We start from the raw sequence: 27,717 nt of genomic DNA on the forward strand, positions 1-27,717 counted from the left end.
CTGAGCCCACGGCCGCCCCTAAGAGGAAACGGCGTTCCCGCCGCTGTCGCGCACCGCCACGGCCCGTTCTGCCCTCCACTGAGCAACACGAGGTGGCTGTGGGGGGCGCGGATTCCGACCTCGAGGAGCGGCAGCGCGCCGTATGCGCGCAACTGGAGGAAGAGCTACGAGAGGAGCCATGGCTCGCTCCCCCCTACGATGAGGTTTTCCGCGGGACACGGCTAGCCCTTGGGGGCCCCCGGAGTTGCCTGGGACTCCCGCCTGCCACTCCGCTTACTACCGCCTCCTCAGCCGCTGCGACGCCTCAGGAGCCTCCATCTCCCACGTCTACGGGGCCCACGGTCAAGAAAAAACGGCGTTCGCGTCGCCATCGCATCGCCCGACGCTCGGAGGTGAGTGAAACTGTCCAGTCACTCCAAGTTACCTCTGAGCAGAAGGCGTGTGAGGTGGCTACAGACTTAGCCGGTGATATGGCTAGCAACGAGCTGTTCACCAAGCCGCAGGCTAGAGACAGTTCTTCTCAGTCATTCACGACTAATTCACTCACTCCTGCAGGGACCTTAGAATCCACACATAGACTGAGAAAGACTTCCACTGCTTCTCATGTTGATAGTGGGAGGGAGGTGTTTCCTTTTGTGTCCCTTTCCGTGTCTGCAGTTCCAACCAAGTCTGAGTTGCCGGTGGCTAATGTCTTCCCTCCTGACCCGGCCCTGCTCCTTCACCAGTCTCTGAATGACGGTAACGGAAGCATAACTAGTGCTCCGGTTTGCCCAGCTACACTTGTTTCTCACAAACGGAAAACTGTGAACACTGATCATGAACCCATGTTAAGTCATCATGAGGCAAACATAACTGCAGATCATGGTGACCTGGACTCTGTAATGTCACAACATGACTTCTGTCTTCCTGAAGGTAATAAACAGGGTGATTTTGAACTGTTTTGCTCCAGCACCATTACCTCCACTCAGGAGATGGAGGCTGAGATCAGGGTTAATGTGACACCATTTTCTCCTGCCTCTGTGAACTCATCACTAGATAGGATTTTGGCCTCGAACAATGGTGTAACCACTCACTCTCAGCCTGAAGTGTCACCCGCTTCAGTTAATGGTTTACGTACCGTTTTACCTGTATCTGTCTCTCCACTCAATATAGTCATCACTCTGAAGCCACAGATCACTGCGGGTGCGGGTTCCAACAAACACATCCATCCAACACACCACAGTCATGCTACCACGGTGCCATTGGTTAGGTCCATACCTGTGTGTTTACTGTTTTTCCAGGAGTTAGCTCCTGGTGATCTAAGCCTTGTTTTTGTGGATCGAGTGGCAATTCTTGTTTTCCGTATGGTTGAACCAGCTCCTCTGAGTCGCACACTACCACCGGTTGAGTCCAACCAGCTTATGTTGACCTCTCCTAGGACTACACAGACTGGGCTAGTAACCTCTGAGCCACTTTGGACTGATGCAGACTTTGGGAACCTAGTGATTGCTGGCTCAGAACTGGTGGTCCCTACCACTGTCCACTTCATGGTTTCTTGTGTTAAGATGTTAAGCCCTATAGACTGCTTTTTACCTGCTCTCTCTCTCTCTGGGTTTGTGCCTCAGCAGCCTGTGTTTCCTCAGCTCCTAGTCCAGCCAGGGGCCTTCATAACAGTTTATCCTGCCTCTGCTGTTGGACTCCCAGGTGTGTCTATCCGGCACCTTGCGGCGACGCCACCGCTTCGCGTCATGTCAGCTGGAGGGCCCGAGGGGCCCGTTCAGCCACCCGTCTCCGCTGGAGGGTCCGAGGGGCCCGTTCAGCCTCCCGTCTCCGCTGGAGGGTCCGAGGGGCCCGTTCAGCCTCCTGTCTCCGCTGGGGGGCCCGAGCCGCCCGTCCAGCACCATGCCACCTCAGCTGGAGGGCCCGAGGAGCCCATCCAGCCACCTTCTGCTTCTGCTCCTCCTGGTCCAGCTCCAGCCTGTGCTTCGTCAGCCGCAGCTCCAGCCTGTGCTTCGTCAGCCGCAGCTCCAGCCTGTGCTTCGTCAGCCGCAGCTCCAGCCTGTGCTTCGTCAGCCGCAGCCTCAGAGCCTTCATCCTCGCCCGGTCCGGCCTCTGCATCAGCTGCTCCTGCTCCACCTGGTCCGGCTCCGGCTTCAGCCTCAGAGTCTTCGTCCTCGTCTGGCCCAGCCTCAGAGTCTTCGTCCTCGTCTGGCCCAGCCTCAGAGTCTTCGTCCTCGTCTGGTCGAGCTCCAGCCTGTGCGTCATCGCCTGGTCCGGCCCCGTCATCGCCTTCAACGTCGGCCTCTGCTTCTGCTCCGCCTAGTCCGGCTTCGGCCTCTGCTTCGCCCAGTCCGGCCTCAGCCTCAGCTCCTGCTTCGCCGTCGCCTGGTCCAGCCTCAGCCTCTGCAGCGACGCCTGGTCCGGCCCCCGCATCGCCACCGTCTGGTCCTGCCTCGTCTGGTCCTGTGCCCACCAGGCCTCGGCCAGTACGCCTGACACTGGAGAGCCGCCGCTGCCTTCCGCGCGGCCGGCCCCCTGAACTGCTCCGTCGTCTCCTTCGCCGCCGCCGCTGCCTTCCGCTGCCTTCCGCGCGGCCGGCCCCCTGAACTGCTCAGTCGTCTCCTTCGCCGCCGCCGCTGCCTTCCGCGCGGCCGGCCTCCTGAACTGCTCAGTCGTCCCCTTCGCCGCCGCCGCCGCTGCCTTCCGCGCGGCCGGCCTCCTGAACTGCTCAGTCGTCCCCTTCGCCGCCGCCGTTGCCTTCCGCGCGGCCGGCCTCCGGACCAGCTCTGTCACCTATGCCACCTGCCCGGTCGGCCCCCCGACCGTGTGACCCGTGAACTTTTGTACCGGTGGGCTCTGGGTCGGCCCCCTGAACTTTATTTGAACTATGGTCTTGTGCTCCTGTGTTTTCTGTTGCTCGTTTTTGTTTTCTGTTCCGAGCCCTCCGTCCTGGGCCCCCGCCGCCCGCCCTGGGTCGTTTTCTGTTTGGTTTTTGTTTTCCTGTGTTTGGGCTGTCTGGAGCCAGCCCTTGTGGGGGGGGGGGGTGATGTCATGGTCCTGGGCCATGTTGGCCCAGTATTCTTAGTTTTCTTGTATGTTTGTATTTTGTTCCCTATTTAGGCCATGTTTCCTGAGTCGCCCTGTTATGTTGTTCCCTGTGTGCTTTCCCTTTGTGACTCTCACCCCCTGTGTGCCCCTCTATGTATTCATGAGCCCTTGTCCCCTTTCGTGTTTTATTCCATGTTTTCCCCAGCCTGTTATGTCTGTGTTCTCCCCGTGCTCTCTCCTCCTGTCTGAACCTCTGTGTACTTCCTGTTTGACTCTGCCCGTCTCCCGTCAGTGTTATGTTCACCCCGCCCTGTCTCGTTATGGTTATCTGTGTCAGCTGTGTTCCCCGTGTGTTCCCACTTTCCTCGTTAACCCTCTGTGTATTTCTGTCTGCGTCTTCCTCTGTTCGGCGTCGCGTTCTCCCTCATGTTGTGTGTGTTCCTCCCTGTGTTTCTTGGCGAGCTTTGTATTTAGTTTTCCCAGTTTAGTTTTGTATTTCCTACGTTCTGCCTCTCCAGCATTAAAGCTGTAATTTTTGAGTTCATCCCCGTGTCTGAGTTTTGCATTTTGGGTCCTCCTCCTGCCTGCCACACAACGAATCATGACACAGAATGATAGAAGAGCACTATTATTTATTTGGAATCACCCAGTGGTGAGCTAAAATATTTTATAATAGATTAAACTTGTTAAGTCATGTTGTTTCCCAGGGAGTAAAAACTGGGGACTTTACTGGAGCAATTTTCCTTCTCTGTTGCAATGTTTGTCTTTGTATTTTGATTTGTGAGCTTTATTTCTCTAGAGCATGCACATGCTATAGCATTGTTTACAATTAGTATGTTGTCAGGTGGTTGCTAGGCAACACAATGACTTCTTAACATCATGCCTAAAGCAGTTTTGTGTTTGTAAACTAGTTATTAAGTTGGGTTCAAACTGATATGAATCTTTTATAAAGAGTTGACTACACATGGATCAGTTTTGCCCATTGGTAGGTTTTCTTTTAGTTAATATGTTGAAATATCATATCTGATACATATAATAACCTTACACATATCAGATTATGAAAGGAGAATCTTGTGGCTGCCATAAAATCTGGTTTATAAAAGTTAGAAAACTTTTTTTAAAAATGTGTTTGATAATATTGACACATAAAATTCAGTCCATCTTTCTAAAAAGAAAGATTTGGGCTATGAATTTCTTCACCCATAGTTCCTGTACAGTCCAGATTATCCACTCGTTAAACTTATTCAGCTTTTCAAACTTTTTTTTAATGCATTGGCTGCATTTTAAAAAAAATTTATACTTTATGCCTTTGTATTAAGGATAAAAAGAGGGTATAAGATAAAAAATTATCTCAAAAGCATTAATTCTGGATAGCAAGGATCAATTTCTTTGAAGCTTTATATGAACTTAGTTATTGTTTTTGTATATTTCATTTCTAAAGTTGGTTTAAAAGTTAGTTGTCCTTGATTAATGTGATTAATGTGTTAAGAATTGCATATTTAAATGTATTTCAAATAAACTGGTACACTGAAGCATGTTGTTGTACAGACTTAACGATTGTGGCTCAAGAGTTTGCAGTTCGTCTTGTAACCGGAAGGTTGCCGGTTCGAGCCCTGGCTCAGACAGTCTCGGTCATTGTGTCCTTGGGCAAGACACTTCACCTACCGCCTACTGGTGATGGCCAGAGGGGCCTATTCTGCCCTCCCTGTACGTTGATGCCCAGTTTGGCAGATAGATAAACAGTTCTTCAAAAGGAGAGGCAAAGGCTTCCAGTTCTCATTGCAGGGTTTATTTGTCTCCCTAATGGAGGCACTGTAAAACTACAAACATAAGAAAAGCATATTAAAACATACATCTGGAACATAATATATTTCTCACATTACAAAGTACAGACTGAAGACTTAGCAACTTGAACTATAGCTGGTATAACCAAGAAAAATAAATGAAAACATGTTAACTCCAAATCCCGCTAGCTTGATGCTAACACACAATGGAATTTCCTATTGACATGCTAACACAATTAGCATCGGCAATGCAGCTAACATGCCGGCTTCAAATATGAGAGTCAACAACCCATTTTACATCACATGCTTAACATGAACACAGAATATAATCGTACTTACAAGCATATATTTCTCATGCTCCAGTACAGCCAACTTCAGAGCTAATATTTTGTGTGCTGGTATCAACTTGGCCAGACTCCATGAACTTTTCCTATATTTACTAGAGAAACTTGAGTACACAAACCCGCTTCCTCCCCCTAGTGGGGTGGTGGAGCTACTGCACCCAGCAGTGGCAGCACACTCCCCGCCTGGTATAATGAATTATACCACTACCCATTCCCTGGATGTAGTAGTAAAACAACCTCCGACACTGGCCGCAAATACACTTTAGGAGTGCCATTCTTGACTACCTTCACTTCCACCTTACGTACTCTATGATCTTGGCTAGGAAAGGCTTTAATCACAAGTCCAACAGGCCACTCAGTCCTTTTTACTTGCGAATCCTTCATCAGTACAACATCTCCCACTTGAAGGTTTGGCTTCTCTGTTGTCCACTTTCTCTGTGTTTGAAGCGTGGTCAGATACTCCGTTTTCCACCTCTTCCAAAATGCATCAGCAAGTGCTTGGACCCTTTTCCAGTGTTTGTTGGACAGATCATTAACATCAAAATCCCCAGAGGGAGCAGTCAACGTATCTCGTTTCTGTGTCAACAACATTGATGGGGTGAGAACTGCCGGTGCTTCTGGGTCAGAAGACACTGAGACCAATGGTCTTGAATTTATAATGGCGGTAACCTCTGCCATCAGGGTGACAAGTGTCTCATGTGTGAGGTACAATGGATTCAGCCTCAGAAGAAGAGCATCTAAGATTCGCCGAGCGATACCAATCATCCTCTCCCACACCCCACCCATGTGGGAAGAGTGGGGAGGATTGAATATCCAAGTACACTTGTTGCTTTTAAGGTAATTCCTCACCTCAGAATCTGATGTGTCAAGTCTGAGTTCTTTACAGGCTCCAGTGAAATTTGTTCCCCGGTCTGATCTGATTGTTTTGATCGGCCCTCTTATGGCAATGAAACGTCTGAGCCCATTGATGAAGCTTGTAGTGGTCATAGTCTCTATAACCTCAATGTGCACAGCTCTGGTAGTCAAACAAGTGAACATTACTGCCCATCGTTTACTTTCCGCATGCCCTCCTCTTGTTCTTCGGGCAGTCACCATCCAAGGTCCAAAAACATCCAACCCTACATGAGTAAATGATGGATCTGGTGAAAGTCTTTCAGATGGTAAGTCTGACATCTTCTGGTCCTCCATTTTACCTCTCAGCCTTTTGCAAGTTACACATTTGTGTATCACACTAGATACAAGCCTTTTCCCCCCAATCAGCCAAAGTCCTGCCAACCTAATAGCTCCCTCCGTGAAATGGCGTCCTTGGTGCGCAGCCTGTTCGTGATATCTTCTGACCAATAATGTAGCAATGTGCGTCTTGGGAATGACCAGAGGATGTTTATCATCAAAAGACATAACGGCTGAGGACATACGGCCGCCAACTCTTAATAGCCCATCTTTGTCCAGAAATGGTGTCAGCTTTCGCAGTGGACTTTGTTTTGGGATTCGGTCCCCTTTGGCTAGACACTGCAACACCCTTGCAAAGGCATCTTGTTGTGCAGTTTTAATGATCACTTTTACTGCTTGTTCTTCTTCATCCCCAGTGTTGCCACCATGTGTATCTGCAACACTCCTTGCCTTTTTGATTAGTGTGGAGACTGCACGAGTCAAAGCTCTCCAAGTGGAAAATGTAAGAAACCTTTGAGCTCCAAGCGAGCTTTCTTTAACCATTGAGCTGAAGGTCGTTACTTCAGAGCGAACTTCCGGATCCACCTCCGGATGTATCAGCTCAAAGTCATCACTCTGGGGAAGGAGTCGTTTTGAAGGGCCCAATAGAAATGATGGTCCAGTGAACCAATTGGTGCCTTTGAGAGCTGCAGCAGTTGTTGGCCGAGTTCCATGGTCTGCTGGGTTTTCTTCAGTGGTGATGTAATGCCACTGATCTGGACGAGACGACTTTCTGATCTGTGCTATCCTGTTTGACACATAGACATAAAACCTGCGTGAGGTGTTATATATGTAGCCCAGTACTATCTTGCTGTCAGTATAGTACTTCACAGAATGAATGTCAATATCCATTTCATCTTGGATGAAGACTGCCATTTCAGTTGCCAAAACCGCAGCACAAAGCTCAAGACGGGGCACGGTGTGCGCTGGGTGTGGGGCCAGCTTTGCCTTTGCCATAACAAATCCCACGTGGATATCTCCTGTTGCAGAAATTGTTTTCAAGTAAGCCACAGCAGCTATAGCCATGACTGATGCATCTGAAAACACGCACAACTCTCTGTGCTGAGTCTGTGTAGACAAAGACACTGGAACATATAGTCTTGGGATCTGGAGCTGATCTAAGTCTTTCATAGAGTCTTTCCAGAGTTTCCAGTGTTCTTGTTTTGAAGCTGGCAATGGTGTGTCCCAGTCATACTGTTCAATGGAGAGGTTTTTCACTAAATGTCTTCCTCCCACTGTGACTGGCACTACAAATCCCAAAGGGTCAAATAAACTGTTCACTGCAGACAAAATCCCTCTTTTTGTCAAGGGTTTTTCTTCCTTCGACACACAGAAGGTGAAGTTGTCTGTTTCCAGATTCCAAATTAGACCTAGACTCCTCTGAAGAGGTAGTGACTCCACTCCTAAGTCTAGATCTTTCAAATCCTTGGCCAAGTCTTCTGGTGGGAATGCTTGCATAACACTGCTGCTGTTCGATGCAATCTTGTGTAGCTTAATGTTCGATTTAGCTAGCATCGCTTGGGCAGTGCGCAGGACACCAGTGGCTTCTGCTTCATTAGGAAAAGATGCAAGTCCATCATCCACATAAAAATTGCATGTGATGAACTCCCTTGCACTGGTAGTGGAGTCATCTGCTTGCTTAGCAGCTCGTCTGAGGCAGTAAATGGCAACTGCTGGTGATGGACTGTTGCCAAATACATGTACTGTCATTCGAAACTCTTTCACTGCTTTCTGGAGATCATTGTTTTCATACCATAAGAACCTCAGATAGTTGCGATGTTCCTCGCACACCTTGAAGCAGTAGAACATCTGCTGCACATCCGCTGTAACTGCTATAGGTTCTCTGCGGAAGCGGATCAGAACCCCAAGGAGAGTGTTGTTCAAGTCGGGTCCACTCAGGAGCACATCATTGAGGGAAACCCCTTCATGTTTGGCACTTGAATCGAACACTACCCTTATCTGGTCAGGTTTTTGTGGGTGGTAAACCCCAAATATTGGTAGATACCACCTTTCCTCACCTTCTTTTAATGGAGGGGCCGGCTCTGCTTGCTTTTCAACAAACATTCTTTGCATGAAATCGATGAAGTGTTTCCTCATTTGTGGTTTTTTCTCCAGAGTTCTCCGAAGAGATGCAAGACGCTTTAAAGCTTGAGGTCTGTTATTGGGAAGGTGGTTTCGTGGTGACCGAAAGGGTAATGGGGAAACCCAAGTATTGTAACTGTCTTTATAGACTTGTTCATCTAATGTCTTCAAGAAACTCTCGTCATCGATTGACATTGCCGGGACGTCATCATGTTGTGTCCTTTGAAACACCTGACTGGCAAACTCACTTTCCTTACTTTTCAAGTGTTGTGCAGAGCTTTGAAGACTTAGGTTCGAGGTGTGACAACCAAGCTTTTCTTTGACTAGCATATTGTTTGGACATGCACTCAAGAGTGAAGCTCGTCCATTTGGTAGAATGTTGGTCTTGTATACACAGATGTTGGATGTCTTATGCACTTCTCCCAGACACACTTCCCCTACGATCACCCAACCAAGGTCGAGTCGTTGAGCATATGGTTCATTATGGAGACCATTATGTTGTTCTCTGACTTTGTGCACACGCAGAATGTCTCTGCCAAGGAGAAGGAGGATGTCAGCTTCTGGATCAATTTCTGGGATTTTTCCCTTGATTGCCTTCAGATGTGGGTAGAAATGAGTGACTTCTGGGGATGGGATTTCCGTCCTATCATCAGGTATCATATCACACTCAATAAGAGTAGGCAGGGGAAGCTGTGTGGTGCCATCAAGGGACTCCAAAATGAAGTCACGGGCTCGTCTCCCTGCTATCTCCACAACACCTGAGCATGTTTTCAGTGTATACGGCTCAAGCTGTCCTTCAATGTTGAAGATGTCAAAAAAGTATGTTTTAGCCAAGGAGCGATTGCTTTGTTCGTCTAGAACAGCATACATCTTGACAGCTTTCTCTGGTTGTCCAGCAGGATACACTCTGACCAAACATATCTTAGAGCATGACCTTGAACCAACTGAGTCTCCGCATACTTCTGTGCTTTTTGATGTCACGTCAGCCACACTTGCTTCTCCTTCTCTTTCTTCCCCGCCATACCCTTCACTAGCCACCAGGCTCTCTGCATTTTGAGGACGAGGATTGGGGTGTAGTGCGGTGATATGTCTTTCACTACCACAATCTGTGCACTGCACTGATTTAGGACAATCTTTGGCCATGTGCTGCACAGAAGAACAACACTTGAAACAAATGTTATTGTCCTTTAAGTATGCCTTTCTTTCTTCCAGGGTCTTACTTTTGAAAAGACGGCATTTTCTGAGAGGGTGAGGCTTGCAGTGTAATGGACACTGTTTATCGGGGTCCAAGTTGTTCTTGCCTGTAGGAACGTTTGGGCTGGCTGCCAGATTACTTGCTATCTCCGTCCTCTTAGCAGAGACATGTGAACGATACTTCTGTTGTGTCATTGTCTCGATTCTAGGATTGTTGGCGTTGGCACCGGTTACACACAAAAAACTCGGGTCATTACGAATTTTAGCTTCTTCGTTCACAAGTTTCACAAAAAAGGAAAATGGAGGATAAGACACTGCATTCTCTCTCTTGAACCTCGAGGCAGCTGCAACCCACTTCTCCTGAAGGTTGTATGGGAGTTTTTCCAGAATCGGATTCACCCCGTGGGCTGTATCGAGGTGTGAAAGGCCTGGGAGATGACCGCTTGTCTTTGCAGCATGAAGTTCTAGCAGAAGATCCCCCAACTCTCTCAAACGCTGGTTGTCTCTGTTCGTCAGCTTCGGTAAATCCTGGATTTTCTTTAAAAGTGCATGTTCAATGACTTCTGGTGCGCCAAAACACTCTTCGAGTCTCTGCCACACCATCTGAAGACCTGCAGTGGGATTGTTTATGTACGCAGCCCTGACTCGCTTGGCTTGTCCTGCTGATTGTGGCCCGAGCCATTTGGATAGCAGGTCTAGCTCTTCTTGAGGTGTTACACCCAGATCTTGAATTGAACTTAGAAAAGAAGCCTTCCAAGCCCAGTAATTTTCTGGTCGATCATCAAACCTCAGCAGGCCTGAGCTGATCATCTCTTTCCGTATCAGGTATCTCGTTAGATCAGACGTGTCAGCATGACTACTCCTTACAGGTGTGGGTGTCCATACCTTAGACTGAGGATGGTGATATCGATCATAGTTTGCTGGCTCGCCTCCATAGCTCCAGTTGCAAGATTCTCTCTTTGGGCTCAAAGCACGGAAGACTGGCAAAGGTGTGAATTCTTGGTTGTTGCTCCTACTGGGCTGATGGATACTTGGTTCCTTGTGAGCTTTTGGTGTTGCATCGATGGCCGTGGCTGGCTGTGGCACCAGAGAAGATAGGAGTTCTGGATGATTAACTTGTGGAGTCTGCAGATCGTCGCCGAGTTCTGACTGTTGCTGCACATTCAAATTCAAATTCAAATTCAAATTTTATTTGTCACGTACACAGTCATACACAGTACGATATGTAGTGAAATGCTTGGACAACTGCTCGTGACCTAAAGAGAACAAAAAAGGAAAGGCTATGAATAAGATAGGAAATAAATATGAAAAATTAAAAAGGGTAAATTTAACTAGGAAGGAATAAAATATAAATCAAGGTTAAAAATGAAATAACTGTACAACACAAATTAGAATGAAGGGTAAATTTAACTGGGAAGAATAAGATAAAATATATAAATTAAAGTTGAAAATAAAATAACTGTACAACAAAATACACAATACACAGTATAGAACTATATAAGAATGTATGAAGAAATCTAAATATAAATAAATATATACACAATAACAGCAGCTGTACAAGTATTAACTGGAAATGAAGAATATAGTGACCAGTGTTGTGCAAAAACAATGTCCAGAAAGTCCAGTGTGTGTGTAAGAACCATATGTGTGGGTCAGTACTGTGTGGTGGTGTGATTGAGAGACCGTATCGCCTGCGGGAAGAAGCTCCTCCTCAGTCTCTCTGTGTTGGTCTTCAGGGAGCGGAATCGCTTTCCTGACCTCAACAGAGAGAACAGTCTGTTGTTGGGATGGCTGAGGTCCTTCACGATCTTCCTGGCCTTGGTCCAGCACCGCCTGCTGTAGATTGAGTGCAGGTCAGGGAGCTCGGAGCGGATGGTGCGCTCAGCTGACCGCACAACCCTCTGTAGAGCTCGTCTGTCCTGCATGGTGCTGTTCCCGAACCAGGTTAAGATGTTTCCCGCCAGGATGCTCTCTATGGTGCACGAGTAAAAGTTCCTGAGCACCTTGGAGGTGCTCAGGAACATACTCTTGGACTCGTTCTAATGGGCTGATTTGCTGCATGCCGTCCAGCTGGGGCTGTTGTGGGTGCTCACTCTCTTGCGTAGATGCTTCCCAAGCTTGAGCCTCAGCTAGGGCTGCTGCAGCTGCCTTCTGCGATTTGAGTACGTGTAGCTCTGCATCCAGATCTGCTTTCTTTTTAAGCTGCTCGGCCTGTTGTTTTAGGATGCTGGCTTCCTGCTTAGCAAAGGAGAGCTGAGCACGGGCAGCTTCTGCTTTTGCTCGTGCTCTGGCGGCAGCAGTAGATGATGATGTAAGCTGGCTGGAACGTAAAGAACTGGACACTTTTGACCTTGTTTCCAGCGTCTCATCCATCCTTTCTTTTAGAGAACTATCTGGCTGATGAGAATGATGTTTTTTTACTATTCTGCCCTCCCTGTACGTTGATGCCCAGTTTGGCAGATAGATAAACAGTTCTTCAAAAGGAGAGGCAAAGGCTTCCAGTTCTCATTGCAGGGTTTATTTGTCTCCCTAATGGAGGCACTGTAAAACTACAAACATAAGAAAAGCATATTAAAACATACATCTGGAACATAATATATTTCTCACATTACAAAGTACAGACTGAAGACTTAGCAACTTGAACTATAGCTGGTATAACCAAGAAAAATAAATGAAAACATGTTAACTCCAAATCCCGCTAGCTTGATGCTAACACACAATGGAATTTCCTATTGACATGCTAACACAATTAGCATCGGCAATGCAGCTAACATGCCGGCTTCAAATATGAGAGTCAACAACCCATTTTACATCACATGCTTAACATGAACACAGAATATAATCGTACTTACAAGCATATATTTCTCATGCTCCAGTACAGCCAACTTCAGAGCTAATATTTTGTGTGCTGGTATCAACTTGGCCAGACTCCATGAACTTTTCCTATATTTACTAGAGAAACTTGAGTACACAAACCCGCTTCCTCCCCCTAGTGGGGTGGTGGAGCTACTGCACCCAGCAGTGGCAGCACATTGCCGATGGCGCGATATGGCAGCCTCGCTTCTGTCAGTCTGCGCTACAACTGTAGCTTGCCATCACCAGTGTGTGAATGTGAGAGTGAATGAATAGTGGAATTGTAAAGCACTTTGGGTGAAAAGCACTATATAAATGCAAACCATTCTTATTTTTAACATTTCCCGTTTCTTAATAATAAAGATTATGTTTTAAGGCAGATGCCAGGAAGCCGAAGTGCTGCAGAGTTATTTTGATCTCTCACAGAAATCTTTGCACATTGAAAATGATGTCAAAATATGTATTTACAGCCACTCTGCAGTTCCGAGAAAAAGAAGTGGAAAAAATGACAACCTTGGTGGGCCTATGTATGAAAAAGGAAAAACTTTTATTTAAAAAAAGAAAACATGATGTTATTGTTAGTGTCTTCGCTAAGATGTGACTTTCAGTATTTTAGAAAACATTTTAATTGAGAACTGATGTGTAGCTGTGAGTCAAATCCCTGAAAAAAAATCCAAAACATTAAAAACTCTGGTTTTACAAATTAATATATTCAATTAAGGCCACTAAGGCCAGGGTATGAGTCTACCCACTAACAGTTGTTTTTTTAGTTAGCAGTTGCAGCCGTTTTACATTTTAATTATTGCAAATATTGCAAATATTCTTCTAGTAAATTCATTAATAATACTGAAAATGTCTGAAATATGGAGAGCATTTAAGGACTCATTCTTTAAAATATAAACAATCTCAGTCATCTTTCAGAAAACGACTTACTGTGTCGTTAGTTTTAGTTTTACTGTCTTTGATATTGTGACCTTGTTTCGTCTCTTTATGTTTTGAATCTAGCAAGAATGAATAACAGCAGCTCCCACTTCAGAAGGCTTTGTTGTTGCAACTAGGATGAAAAACTCAGAAATGAGTAAATTCTTCCAACTCTGACCCAGAATCAGTCAGTGATGACATTTGAAATGCAAAAATGTATGAATTATTAACGAGCGTCTGCAACCCACAACCCTTTAAAATTTAACCTCAGGGATTCTAATTTAAGTTCAGGGACTGAACGTGTCTTAATACTTCATTCAGAGTTACTCTAAATCCCTCTCCAATAAACACACACTGTTTATGTATATGATATTTTAATCAGTGCTCCAGATCATTTCAGCAAAAATTATTACCTAAAGTGATTAGTCAGTAAACAAAAAACATTTCATGGCCAAATAAGTACAAATAAAAATGCAAATATGAAAAAAGGATATAATTATTAAACATACAAGATTAATAAAGCTGAAAGTGTGACGAAATAAGCTAAATGGTTTGTAATGACAAACATAAATTAGGGTGCTTTTAAAAGAGGTTCTAACAGATGAAGCATAAAGAAATGGAAGCAGTTTTTCCAAGCTCAGTCCACACTTGCAGTGATTGCCAGTCAGTACATTGAGTCTGATATGGCCTGGAGCACCAGCCTAGCACAGAGGTGATGTAAAAAGGCATCTTTGCCACGAGACCTTTGAAGATGAACAGAAACATATCCCTCTGACGACTTTCAGGCACATAAACGAGAAAGATCGACTTGCAGAACTGGGGGAACCTATATAGATGACAGCCGGAAGGAGCGTGTTTGGAGGCATAGTCCCGCTCCTGAAATTCCGAAACATAATCTCCACTTGTTAACTGCAGGAATTCAGAGATGCACATAATCAACTTTAAAAACTTTTCAATGATAGAACACGAGACAAGTCTGATGATGATCAAACTTTGATCAAATGATCAAAATTTAAACTACAAATTAGTTAAACTTTGCTCAGATTAGTTTGTACTGTGTGTCTCAAAGATAAACCTACTGAAACTTTCGTCTTGCACATCTGCCTTGTCATCCAGTCTTCATGGCCAGGCTGATATTTGGGAGGCACCAAAAATCAAAGCAGCCCTGTCCCACACTTTAAGCTTTACTGCCATCCACATACATGAGAACAAATGCACTCACCTGCCAGCTGTTACGAGGAAGAAACAACGTGTGTAAACCTGCTTTTAATCCTGTTTAACATAATAATCTATGGGGACTGATTCACTTTTCAAGTGGTCTTTAGAGGAACTCCAGCCTTTGGCACTTCTGCTCTGCCTTTATTTTTGAACCCCGGAGGTTGCCAGTTGGCTTAGCTCAGACATATTTCGACAGTGATTTCGTGGGCCTGCTAAAGAGGGCATTCCTGTCCACTCTTTGACTGCATCCTATCATTGTTGGTTCAGCCCTCACTTTTGAAATGAAAGCCATGTTATGAATGATATGAAACAGCAAACACTGACTCATTGTGCAGCGCTGCAAAGCATATGCAGCCCTGCACAACAACTGATATAGTCACCTGGGAATGAAACACTGAACCTGACTTGGGCGCTTAACCTAAAATTCACATTTGCAGTTTTAAAGAAAGCAGACACATAAGCATTTGCACAACAAAAAATCCTTGTATATGTTTAATAATAGACAAATCAAACATACAAGCCCCAGCCAGACGATTGTCTGACACTTAATCAACCATAAGTGAAAACTGAAGGCCTCAAAGAGTAGGATTGCAGGTGCATCACGCTGAATTTCATCAGAATGTGCAGGTGTTTGAACTTTAAGGACTTCTTGCATGTTTTATGATCATACAACTAGACAGCATTATTTTGACTGCAAAGAAAGGTGAATGGAAACTGTCTCTCTTTTCAACAAGGTAGTGCTGAAGGAGAGAAAAAGAACCCCAATACTATAAATACAGTGGGGCAAAAAAGTATTCAGTCAGCCACCGATTGTGCAAGTTCCCCCACTTAAAATGATGACAGAGGTCAGTAATTTGCACCAGAGGTACACTTCAACTGTGAGAGACAGAATGTGAAAAAAAAATCCATGAATCCACATGGTAGGATTTGTAAAGAATTTATTCGTAAATCAGGGTGGAAAATAAGTATTTGGTCAATAACAAAAATACAACTCAATACTTTGTAACATAACCTTTGTTGGCAATAACAGAGGTCAAACGTTTACTATAGGTCTTTACCAGGTTTGCACACACAGTAGCTGGTATTTTGGCCCATTCCTCCATGCAGATCTTCTCGAGAGCAGTGATGTTTTGGGGCTGTCGCCGAGCAACACGGACTTTCAACTCCCGCCACAGATTTTCTATGGGGTTGAGGTCTGGAGACTGGCTAGGCCACTCCAGGACTTTCAAATGCTTCTTACGGAGCCACTCCTTTGTTGCCCGGGCGGTGTGTTTTGGATCATTGTCATGTTGGAAGACCCAGCCTCGTTTCATCTTCAAAGTTCTCACTGATGGAAGGAGGTTTTGGCTCAAAATCTCACGATACATGGCCCCATTCATTCTGTCCTTAACACGGATCAGTCGTCCTGTCCCCTTGGCAGAAAAACAGCCCCATAGCATGATGTTTCCACCCCCATGCTTCACAGTAGGTATGGTGTTCTTGGGATGCAACTGAGTATTCTTCTTCCTCCAAACACGACGAGTTGAGTTTATACCAAAAAGTTCTACTTTGGTTCATCTGACCACATGACATTCTCCCAATCCTCTGCTGTATCATCCATGTGCTCTCTGGCAAACTTCAGACGGGCCTGGACATGCACTGGCTTCAGCAGCGGAACACGTCTGGCACTGCGGGATTTGATTCCCTGCCGTTGTAGTGTGTTACTGATGGTGACCTTTGTTACTTTGGTCCCAGCTCTCTGCAGGTCATTCACCAGGTCCCCCCGTGTGGTTCTGGGATCTTTGCTCACCGTTCTCATGATCATTTTGACCCCACGGGATGAGATCTTGCGTGGAGCCCCAGATCGAGGGAGATTATCAGTGGTCTTGTATGTCTTCCATTTTCTGATGATTGCTCCCACAGTTGATTTTTTCACACCAAGCTGCTTGCCTATTGTAGATTCACTCTTCCCAGTCTGGTGCAGGTCTACAATACTTTTCCTGGTGTCCTTCGAAAGCTCTTTGGTCTTGGCCATGGCGGAGTTTGGAGTCTGACTGTTTGAGGCTGTGGACAGGTGTCTTTTATACAGATGATGAGTTCAAACAGGTGCCATTCATACAGGTAACGAGTGGGGGACAGAAAAGCTCCTTACAGAAGACGTTACAGGTCTGTGAGAGCCAGAGATTTTCCTTGTTTGAGGTGACCAAATACTTATTTTCCACCCTGATTTACGAATAAATTCTTTACAAATCCTACCATGTGAATTCATGGATTTTTTTTTTCACATTCTGTCTCTCACAGTTGAAGTGTACCTCTGGTGCAAATTACTGACCTCTGTCATCATTTTAAGTGGGGGAACTTGCACAATCGGTGGCTGACTAAATACTTTTTTGCCCCACTGTAAGCTTCAAATTACTTCAAAATTCCATTGTGCTATATTAGCTATTGTCCTTTTAGATTGTGTCATTAGTGTCAATAATCAAATTTTGGTGTCTAATAGAAAGTAGAACAATGATCAATGGGCTGGATGTGGTGAAAACTAATGGAGGGAGATATTTCTGTACGATATCTATCATTTCTGGGTTAATAGTGATTGAATAATAGCCTAACGCTGTTTACTGAAAGCTGCCTTATTATATTTGCATGATTTCAAACACTCAGCAATACAAAAGCCCTCTTCTATAAAATTGATGTCATTGATGATTCCCTTGATAAACCGCAAAGCATCGATATCGTGTGCAGATTACATCATGAATGATGGAGTTTGGTATCATGAATATTTCATAAGCTTGAGGGGAAGAAGAAAGCATTGCATAATTTATCACATATGGAAAAGGATGTGCTAAAATGCAGTCATATCTGTCTTTGGTGCTGACGTTGGCACAGCTGGCCATTAATGATCTCTTTGGTGAGAAAGACCTAAAGTGCTGCTGTAGACAGAGTGCTGCGGTGGCACAGATTTTGATTTTCTTTTATAGAATAACAAATTGGTCCAAATTGCTTTCCATCAGTACAAATTAAATCTGCATCTTTGGAGCAGGCATTATGCCGGGTGAATACACAGTGGGTGGACTGGGGATAGAAACTGTAAATTGCCTCTAGATGTTCTCTAAAGTAACAGATTTATTGGGATGCTGTATTCTTTGAGTTACTTGGAGTTTATGGAATCAAGAAAAGTTGATTTTCTGAGAAAGGCAGACTCTTTGGTGTGGTGTTTAATAACAGAGCCATCAGCCACAGCATTAAAGTCTCACCCAGTTTTGTGAACGTCTCCCCCGTGATGCCAAAATAGCTCTGATCCATGGGAAGATGGACACAGGGCATTCGTTTGCCTCCTGTGGTTTGCAGTGGTCGGGTGCTGGCAGTGTATCGTTTAAGTCTCATGTGCTGTAATGTCACCTGTTTTTCTAGTTTTCTAGTTCAGGATTTTAAAAAGGTGAGTCTGTGGGGAATTTTAACAAATAGCTTTTAACATTTATTAAGTCCAAGATACTAAATATGTTTAACATTCTAGTTTGCAAGTCACACAAGTGAGCTGTTGAACTTTACAGCGTGCATGAACATTGTTTTAAATAAGTTAGAAGAGGATTTTTTTTAATGTTCGGTCCTCTCTCAATGATGTTATGAATACGCAAATGTATCTGTTTTAAATATATTTGCGAATGTTTCTTACGTCATGGAGAGAGCAGCACAGGTTCAACTATCCACGTTACACTTCAGAAAGTTGGTAACTGGGGCAGGATCGACTTCCAATCCCTTGAATGACTCCTGCTCGCATATACTTGTCTTATTATAGGGGAGCTCCGAAAAACTTTCTACTTCCAGCAAATTAATCTGAAAACAGCTTTCATCTGTCAAACTGTGCAGATGCACCACTCTGCACAGTGAAAGCTAAAAATCAAAAAGAAGCACAGAACCGTGTTTCTGATCCGCAACCAAGTTTTTTAGCTCTTAAAATATGAAGGGATTCTTTAATATTGATACGTTGATAACCCTCTCTTGCCAACTCAGATCTAAAGTTTATTTTCCTGTTTTGTTATTTTCCCTCTCAGCTGCATGATCAAACACTTCTGGAGATCTGAGATCAGGTTGTATGTGATGTACAAATGCAGCAACCACCATTTTTTGAAGTTTGTCTTACAACTAGTTATCTAGTTGTCTTTTATGTGGATTGTGTACACCTGATCTCATTTCCTCCCAGTTGTCTAATCCCCATTAGCCCGCAGTGTGTGAGTATATAAAGCAGTCTAATTAAATAGCTTGATTTTTGTTAAATCCTGCATCCCTCCCGATTCCAAACTTGGCTCTTTTTCCTTTAGCCATGTGACAAAAATATACCTCAGGTTTCAAATGACAACAAATTAAACTCCGTCAATTGCCAACATTTCATACTGGCATCACAAAGGTTTCTGAAACAAAGTGGTAATGAAGCTAAAATCTCTGTACATCTGATTCCAATAACCTCTGTAAAGGTTATTCAAAGATTTAGGTGTGCTGGACCAGCAGTTATGTCAAATATAGATGGAAGAACTGAATCACTCAAGAGTCCATCTGGCCATGCTGGATGATGTGTAGAAAGTGAAGAAAGAGAATGACAATTTATTTAGACTTAGTGTGCTGAAAATCACGGTGGACTGTTTTTCCTCTTCTTTCCTTATACGATGGAGCAGATTTCCTTAAAATGATAATATCCCGGGTTCACATCTCTGACTTTGATCACAGAACTTCCACCAACTTGTTCTTCAAACTTTTTGTTTACAAAGGACAACCAGTCAGAACCAACTTTTCCTAAAGAAATAGATGAGCTGCTTTCAGGCACAGAAGAACCGAGAGGCTGCACCAGTGCACATGTGAACAGAATAGTGATTATTTTGAACTGTGAGTGATACAGAGCTACTCTAGCAGAGTCAAAGAGTAAAAACATGTTGATGGATCCACTTTAAGATGAGTCAGATTGTTCTGAAGAAATCTCAGGCAGTATATTTAAATGTGCAGTCAATTAAATGTGGACGTTTTCATAATAGGCTGTATTATGATATTATTAGGCTCATGGACTAAAATTAGTTAGACTCCCTGGACTAACTATTCCTGAAAACCAGCTTTAATTGGCATGCGTACATCCCTTGGGCCACTCGAGGCTAAGAGAAACGAGTCACAATAGCAACAGTAAAGCTGTGTTTAAACCAAATAAAATTAACTTGGTGTGCTTATTACACGCTGAGTTCCCTTGTTATACACACGAGTGGCAAATGCAAATGCACAGGACTTATTTTGGAAACACTCTAATGTATTACAAGTTAGCTGATACTTATTGAGTCTCCCTGTTGTTCTTTTGTGGCTCTTTAGCCATTGAATCCAGCACAGTGTTCATCAGCTATGATAAATAGTTCCATGATAGCCATGAGAGTGCTTTAAGGCTCCACAGAGTTGTAGACAATGACTGACTCAGCTGATTCTGCTGTGGGGTGTTGCTCCCTCTGTAGACGGCGAAAAAATATTGATTGTAGCAGCTTTAATTTGAGGATCTGTTTTTACTAAATATAACAGGGTCTCATGCTGGGTTCAGTTTTTTTGTGCATTTGCTAAATATATATAAAAGTCTGTTGAATAAAATGTCATTCCAAGTAAAGCAGGTAGTGAGATGATTTATTGGGGTTTAAGGCTGGTGTGGTAGCAGGATCTGAGCAAAGAGCAGTCACCGCCATTTGTCTCTGTGGTTGTTTTCTTCTGTCTCAGTGCCCCGTTCACACAAACAAACAGAAATCTACGCTGGTACCCCTTCAGTCAGGCTCTGACAGGTCGAGCGAGCGCTGACGTTGGTGAGATGTGGAATAATATATGTGAGGGGAGAGAGGGAGGGAGGGGAGGAGAGAGAGGAGAGTGGGGAGCCAGAGGCTGACAAATGGAGACAGCGAGAGAGGAAGAACAAAAATGGAGAGAGCATTTATTATGAGAAGCAGTCTCTGTGGTTATCGTAATTATCTCCTCCTAAACTTTGAATAACTTTTCATTGGCCGCTAAATCACAACTATAAATAACAACCTAATGTACTCCCCCCATCCTGCACTCAAACCGTCAAGAGATTTAAGGACAGGGGAAACATTATTACACCCTCTCCCTCCTCCTCTCCTTCTTTGCTCTTCCTCCTCCACCTCCATCTCTGTGCCCGCCTTCGGCCTCCGCCTCTCCTCCAGTCCCTCTCTTCCTCGCCCTCGGTGGGTTTCACTTGGAGGACATGGTGTAGCAGCCGTGTGGGTGCCACTGCATGTCACGAATGCGCCTAATGGACTGCATCTGGGGGCAGCGGGCACCAAACTCATTGAAATGCCTGTAATCACCCTTCTCCAGCAGAAACTGGCTGCCACGGTAGCCGGGGAACTGGTAACCCACCCAACTGAGGAGAGAAAAAGGGAGAAGAGAGGCAAGGATAGGGAATAATAGAGAGGGATTACAAGGTTGGACAGCAACTGTTCAGCAGAGAAAATGTGAGGCAGCAAAAAAGCATGAGGTGAATCAGAAACAGCAGACAAGTGAGAAACATGATGAAAGATGCTAGAAGGACACATGCTAATAATTTAGAGAGAGTAAACATCGAACAAATGATGTCATCGATCTGTTTATCATGCTTCTAGGTGTTAAAGCACAGACTCGTCTGCCTTCCAGCTGCCTGTTTGGAGACTGCGGGTAGCAGTCCAAATAAAGTAATCACAGCAGATAAAACAACAGTGTACGCTGGCTGCCACGCCTCTGGGAGCGCAGACAGAGACATGGAGCTGCTGACGTTCGTGACACCCTCATGTAGCTGCTGATGAAAAAGCCTCTATTCCTGAGCACATTACCAGACAGAGTGCTGTTTCTGTCAGTTTAAGAATGACGCCACCGATGTAGAAATGGTAAAAGGAGCTGGACTTTTTTTGACGCAGCTGTTGCAAAAGCAGAGTGTGGTGTTTGTGGTCAGTGCTGCTGAAAAATGCATGATTTATCAACCAGAAGGCTGGAAAAGGTAGCAGAGTTACAGCTTCACAGTCAGCCTTAAAGAAAAAGCAGGTCTTCTAGATTTCTGTTTGTTCACAAGGCTGATAGCACTCATATTTGGGGCTTGAAACAGTTCAAGTCTTGGTCTTTCACACTTGCAAAAAACACCCCCAGACTGTTAAGGTTCGCCAATTAAGATGTTATACATTGTTTATTGAATTCTAAAAGAATAGGAAGTGTAAAAACTTCATGAAAGCTGAGTTTTATGGGGTGCTTTGCTAGCTTGTTACCTCGTTGACAGCAAGCTTGTTGAAGCTGCTGCACCCAAATCAGGCCCACAACTACAAACTCTTGTTTTATACCAATGTTTCATGGTTTTGTTGGAATCACATAGCATATAGCAAGTTAATTTGTGAGCTTTGCATGTGCTGTTAAGCTGACTATTACTTTCAAAAAAGATCCAGGTTAGCTTAAGCCCTGTTTCCAGTCTTTATGCAAAGTTAAGCTAGCTGGATGTTGGCTTTAGCCTCATATTTAGCACACTACAGAGTGGTATTATTCTACTCATTTAACTCTTTGGAAAAATGCAATAAGATGTTGTAATTTCACAAACTACTCACGTTCCACAGCTGACCATGATGCTGCCCACCCTGTCAGTGAAACCATAGGAAAACAGGCTGGGAACGTCATCATCCATGATTTCCATCTTGCGGCCCTTGAATTCTCCAACCTCATACAGGCATATCTTGTGCTTCTCGGGATCCTGCGAGGTGGCGGGCATGAGGAAGGAGGAAAAGAGAATAAGGATGTAAAGAAGGCAAATAAAAGTAGAGCAAACTTCCACCAGTTGAGTGGCTGGAACATAGGACTCACCATGCGGACAGGCCTGAAGGACAGCAGGTAGTCATTCTTCTGGCAGTTGCTCCAAGAGTCCCAGCGGGGGTACTCGCCCTTCTCCAAGATGAACATTTCTCCACAGAAGTTCATCTGCTCAAAACCCACGAAGCTGAGGACGGGGAAAAGGAGAGGAAGGAGAGTGATCATTGAACGTCCCTCAAGAAGAGTCAGCTCACTGATTACATTCAAATGAATGAGCTGACTCCTCTTGAGGAGTGTGCAGCTTGTAAAAATCTTATAGGATCTTGGCCTCTGCTGCTTTGATTTTTAAATGTGTCCCTTGTTGCACTACTCCTTATCTCCTTGCTTATATTTTCTTTTATTAACTGACATACTTCCATCACTTGTGCTTTGTGTGCTTTATTATGTTAGCAGCCAAAGTTCTCTGCATTGCTGTACTCTCTGCAAAATCACTCGGGATAAAAGCATCAGCATAATGCCAAATGCAAAGTGGGGAAATGTCACATAATGGTGGAGTGTAGCTGTTAAATCACCTGCTCTTCTCTTAGAGGAGTGTGGGTGCTGCTGGGTACCACACTAGTACATGTGGGTGTATACGTCTCACAGCACGCAATCGGAATACTTACGGCCCACAGTCGACACGCAGGGAGCGCACCTTGTCCATGCCCAAGTCACACACGTTCATGCACTCGGCGTTGATCTCAATACAGCGGCCCTGGAAATTCTCCTGGTCGTAAACGCACATCTGAACGATTGCAGTGGGGAGCAAAGAAAATAGGAGTGGAGGTCACTGAGGTAGGTTCAGATTCAAGGGAAGATATATGAAGCAGGAAGTGTGACACGGGGAGATAAAGATGAAGTGCCAATGTTTTTATGACAGCTACCTCCACAGTGATTTAACACACTGGGGGTTTTTTCTGTCAGTTATAGTTGTCAGCCACCCCCTCAAAGAGCTATAAGAACCAGCAGGTCGCGCTAACAGACGTCCGCTCACAAGGTAAACTGTTACAGTGGTGTGAGGCCAGCTGCTTCCCACTGTGTGAAAAATACTGTATGCTGTATTTGTGATGTTTAATCATCTGTTTTACGTGTGTGTGTGTGTGTGTGTGTGTGTGTGTGTGTGTGTGTGTGTGTGTGTGTGTGTGTGTGTGTGTGTGTGTGTGTGTGTGTGTATACTGTACCTTGTAAGATGTTAAGCCCATCTCAGACGTCTTGGTCTGAGCTGCTTTCCCATCAGTCTGGGAAGCAGACTTGGATTTCTCTCCTCCAGCAGACATGACGACTGGGATAAAAAAAGAAGCTGTTATAGCTCTAGTTTGACTTTTACTGTCACACTAAGAGGTTGTAAAAAAATCTTTACTTAAGAATAGGGTCTAATGATTTGTTATTCAGTAAACAAGACCTTTAGCTTTCACATGTTCATCTGATCCTGATTGAAGTTGAATTAGGAATGACCAAAAATAGCAAAAATGAGGGTCGTTCTTTACAGACTCTTTTCTTTATACATTCGTTATTTTTACCTTCCTGTTAGAAAAAATGAATGCCCTCAGCTCAGAAGGTTCAAAGATTCATACATCCTGAGTCATTTCTGTACAGTTTCTAAGCATGCTGCATTTACAAAGCTGGCACATGTGTGTTAAAGTAATCGGCATTAAAAGAACCAATCAGAAAATGTCCCAAAAACCTTTACACAACTAAGATCTACTTCAGAACAAAAGCTAAAAAAAAACACTCATCAAAAGCAGATTTTAGTAGGTTGAAGCTTTTCTTGGCTCTGAATCTGAAATGTTGCACTTTCAATGCTGCATTTGTGAAACCAGCTTGATTCCCAGATCCCCATTGGAATTTAAAATGTAAACATTAGTTTCTAAACTCCAGTGCTTTTTTCTGAATATGCCCAAGTGCATTTACTGACAGCTGCTGGCTGCGTACAAAAGAAAAATCACATTTTTGCCAACATTTGACTTCAGTTATAATTAGCTTCCTAGCTTGTCCTCTGGGTTAGTGAAAAGTTTCTATCTTTCTGTTCTGTTCTGTATGTTTGTCCACTGTCTTACCTGTGGCTGTGTGTGCGTAAAGGAGTAGACTCAGGCCTGAGACTGGTGGTCTGTGTGAGAGTGCGCGGGGCCCCTCGTCGCTTTTATATGCTGGCGCCCAGAGAGAGGGGATTATAGACACAGAAACAAACTCGCTGAGCTCACAGCCCCCACAGAATAGAAATACCCCCATCATCAAAGAGAGAGAGACGGGCAGAAAGAGAGACAGAGCATATGGTTGAAATAATATGAGGAAGAAAATATGACAAACTCAGATATATCAACATATGGTCGACCTCAGATGACTTAACCGCATCTGGAGTTATAATCAGGATCGACTTTTGTTTTAGCCAAATGCTAAAACAAGCAAATTTTTAGAATTGTGAATTTCAAATGAAATCAAATACATTTTTGTGTAAATTTTTTTTTCTTGTCGTCAGTGATCTGCTACATTTTGATAGGTTAACAAAAGACAAAGTAACCTTATAAAAGCTTGCTCATTGTATGAACTCGTGCACTGAGTGAAAGAAATGACAGTCCAGCTGGAGTAATGTGAGATAATGCACTTTTCTACGCCCTTACAGTTTCAGTGTAATGACAGCCAAGCTGACCAGGTTCACATTAATGAGCCTATTGCAAAATCATTCCCTCCTGTTCCCTTCAGTGCTATAAAAAAAGAGGCGCTGGGAAAAACAATAACAGGAAAAACAATAAGCTGTGAGAAGCAATAACGGTCCAGTGCCTGCACCTCAGGGTGAGCAAAGAGGTTCAAGGTTTGCATGGACAATAATCTGATTCTGTCTCTGTTCATCTCAGTAGGAGAAGGCTTTTATATCAAAGCTTTGCCTTTTTTCCCTGTATGGGTCAGTAAAATATTACAGTGAGTGTTAGCTGGAAAATGTAAAAAGTGTTTGAGATGTTTATTTCAAAGCACTCACAAGGTCGCGTGTTGTGCTTCATCAAGGCTTCAGATGACGACAGGAGGGAAATATGAGGTGCAGCTGAGTGCTACATGAGATTGTGAGCATTCAGGTAAAACCATTCATGTCTTCAATTCAATGTTCAGACTTATTAATTTTGAAACTTGAATTTGCTCAAATCATTATGCTCAATTAAGCATCATTGAAAGGTCAGTGGAGGAAGTGATGCAGGAGTGACTCAGACCCAGTGAAGTGGCTGAGGACTGCAGAGAGTCTCTTGAAGGAGAAAAACAAGGGAAGCAGGAAACAGCACAATAATACACATGAAAATGGATTTAGCAAAGCCGTGGAGGGTCAGCACTTTTACCTCTTTGCTGTTAGCTGGTTCTGGGTTTAAACTGATTGGGGTATTGCTTGTAGGTGTCTTCCCACACTCCAAAGACATGTCGGAGACAGATGGACAGAAAACAATTTCTATAAGCAAAAGTGAAAATAAATGATAGGTCTGGGTGGCGCAGTGGTTAGCAATGTCACCTGAACCAGCCGGAGTCTTTCTGTGTGATGTTTGCATGTTCTCGCTGCACCTTTATAGGTTCTCTCTGGGTGCTACAGGTTCCTCCTAGAGTCTAAAGACATGCATGTTACATTAACTGGCGATTATATTTCACTATAGGTGTGACTGTGAGTGTTATCTGTGTCTCTGAGTTGCTCCTGTGATGGACTGGTGACCTGTCTTTACCTCGCCTTCCCACAGCTGGGAACACATTTAATCTAACCACCTGTTATGCGTCTGTTCCTTAAGCTAAAGATGCAGATTCATTTGTTTTGTTTCTGTTCTGGTTAGAGAAAGCTTTAATGTTTTCTGAACAAAGTTGTACACTCTGTTGTATGATATTTCCTTTTTTAACTTCCTGCATAAAATACCCTTCATAACCTAGATCAAGATTCTTTAAGAATCTTTATTTTATTATATTTAAACCCATAAGATGGTTCATGTAATCCAATAGTCCAATGCATTGTTTTTGTAAATAGATAAACTATTTCCAGCTGTTCTGAAATTATTTGAAAATTTTGTTCTGATGACCAGTTTTTCTTTTAGCATAATAAACTTATTTTAGATAACACAGTGTGCTGTTGGAACACAGAAGTGATGGCTGCTGAAAATATACCTGTGTATGTTTCATTAAATTTAAGTTACAAGCTATGATTATTGATTCCATTAATTATTATTTACAAACCTTCTGAATAGTGACATATTATAATAGATGAAAGCAAACTGACTTCTTTCAAAAACAGAGCCATGTCCAACTGGCTGTAAACATGTAAGCAGTTGTGTATATAATAAAATTCCCGTTACATTTTAAAGCAGGAAATTAATGCATTTTTCAGCATAAATCTCTTTGTAACAACCTAACACAACTTCAAATACTATGCAGAATTATGGAAGAGGCAGTCTTTATACAATATAAAGTCAGATCATATATGCAAGGCATGTGTACTAACATGTTTTAGTAGATCTGGCATCGAATAATGAAATAGCCAACAAAACTGTGACATTTTCCATGTGCTTTGATAAAAGATCCTCTTCAAAGAGCCCATTGATTGATATATGGAGCACAGTGGATGCATCTCCACAAATGTGAAATACTCTGAATAATGGCTGAATACTGGTTTGATTGGTTTTTCTTACTTGGGGAAAAATATGCTAGATTAGCTTTGCCTTTAATGACATTGTATGCTTTACTTTTCATACATAGGCTTGTTTTTATATCCCGTGTTTAACAAAGACAGCCCATTTTGCTAAATGACTCAAATCCAGTTTCATCCCCTTCACCGGGAGCTTTTACAACAATTTCTACAATGACTGAAAAACCATCTACTGAACCCTCTATGTGTCTATTTTTCATCATATAATTTGTGAAGCTGACATTTACAGCACAGCACTAAAAAACTTCTCATATGTGTATCAGTGAAATGAAAGGTTAGTTAATTATAGTTGTGAGTCAACTTAGTTTGTATAGTTATTTCTATAATTTCACTATTGCCAAATATACCTCATAGGTCTTTACAGTGTGTACAGCAGACAACACCATCGGTCCTTGTTGCCTAAAACATGAAACCTAAACATATTTGTGTTTCAGATGGGTATACATATATATATATATATATATATATATATATATATATATATATATATATATATATATATATATATATTAGAAGAGAAAAGACGGTGGAGGCAATGCTATGCCGTGGCCACATATGGCTGCTAGTTGAAGTGGGCCGCTGGTGTTTATTGACGTTGACAGAAGTAGTA

The 27,717-nt window shown here is 43.6% G+C and overlaps 2 protein-coding genes across 2 annotated transcripts in view; one reads left to right on the top strand and one right to left on the bottom strand.

The window, feature by feature from the left end:
• Positions 1-27,717, top strand: part of cryba1l2 (crystallin, beta A1, like 2) — a 71,983-nt gene that overhangs the window by 33,810 nt on the left and 10,456 nt on the right. The window lies entirely within an intron of this gene.
• Positions 20,269-24,676, bottom strand: LOC146708437 (beta-crystallin B2-like). Its single transcript, XM_085460959.1, has 6 exons — positions 24,502-24,676; positions 23,626-23,726; positions 23,071-23,189; positions 22,460-22,592; positions 22,207-22,349; positions 20,269-21,005 (listed from the first exon to the last, which is right to left on the bottom strand). Exons 1-6 carry the CDS (start codon positions 24,674-24,676, stop codon positions 20,834-20,836), a joined length of 843 nt encoding a protein of 280 aa, XP_085317085.1. The 3' UTR covers positions 20,269-20,833.

The sequence above is a fragment of the Copadichromis virginalis genome, linkage group LG6 (genome assembly GCF_057382275.1).
Source record: "Copadichromis virginalis isolate Kocher_CV1m ecotype Utaka linkage group LG6, C_Virginalis_male_GT1.1, whole genome shotgun sequence".
Classification (NCBI taxonomy): domain Eukaryota; kingdom Metazoa; phylum Chordata; class Actinopteri; order Cichliformes; family Cichlidae; genus Copadichromis; species Copadichromis virginalis.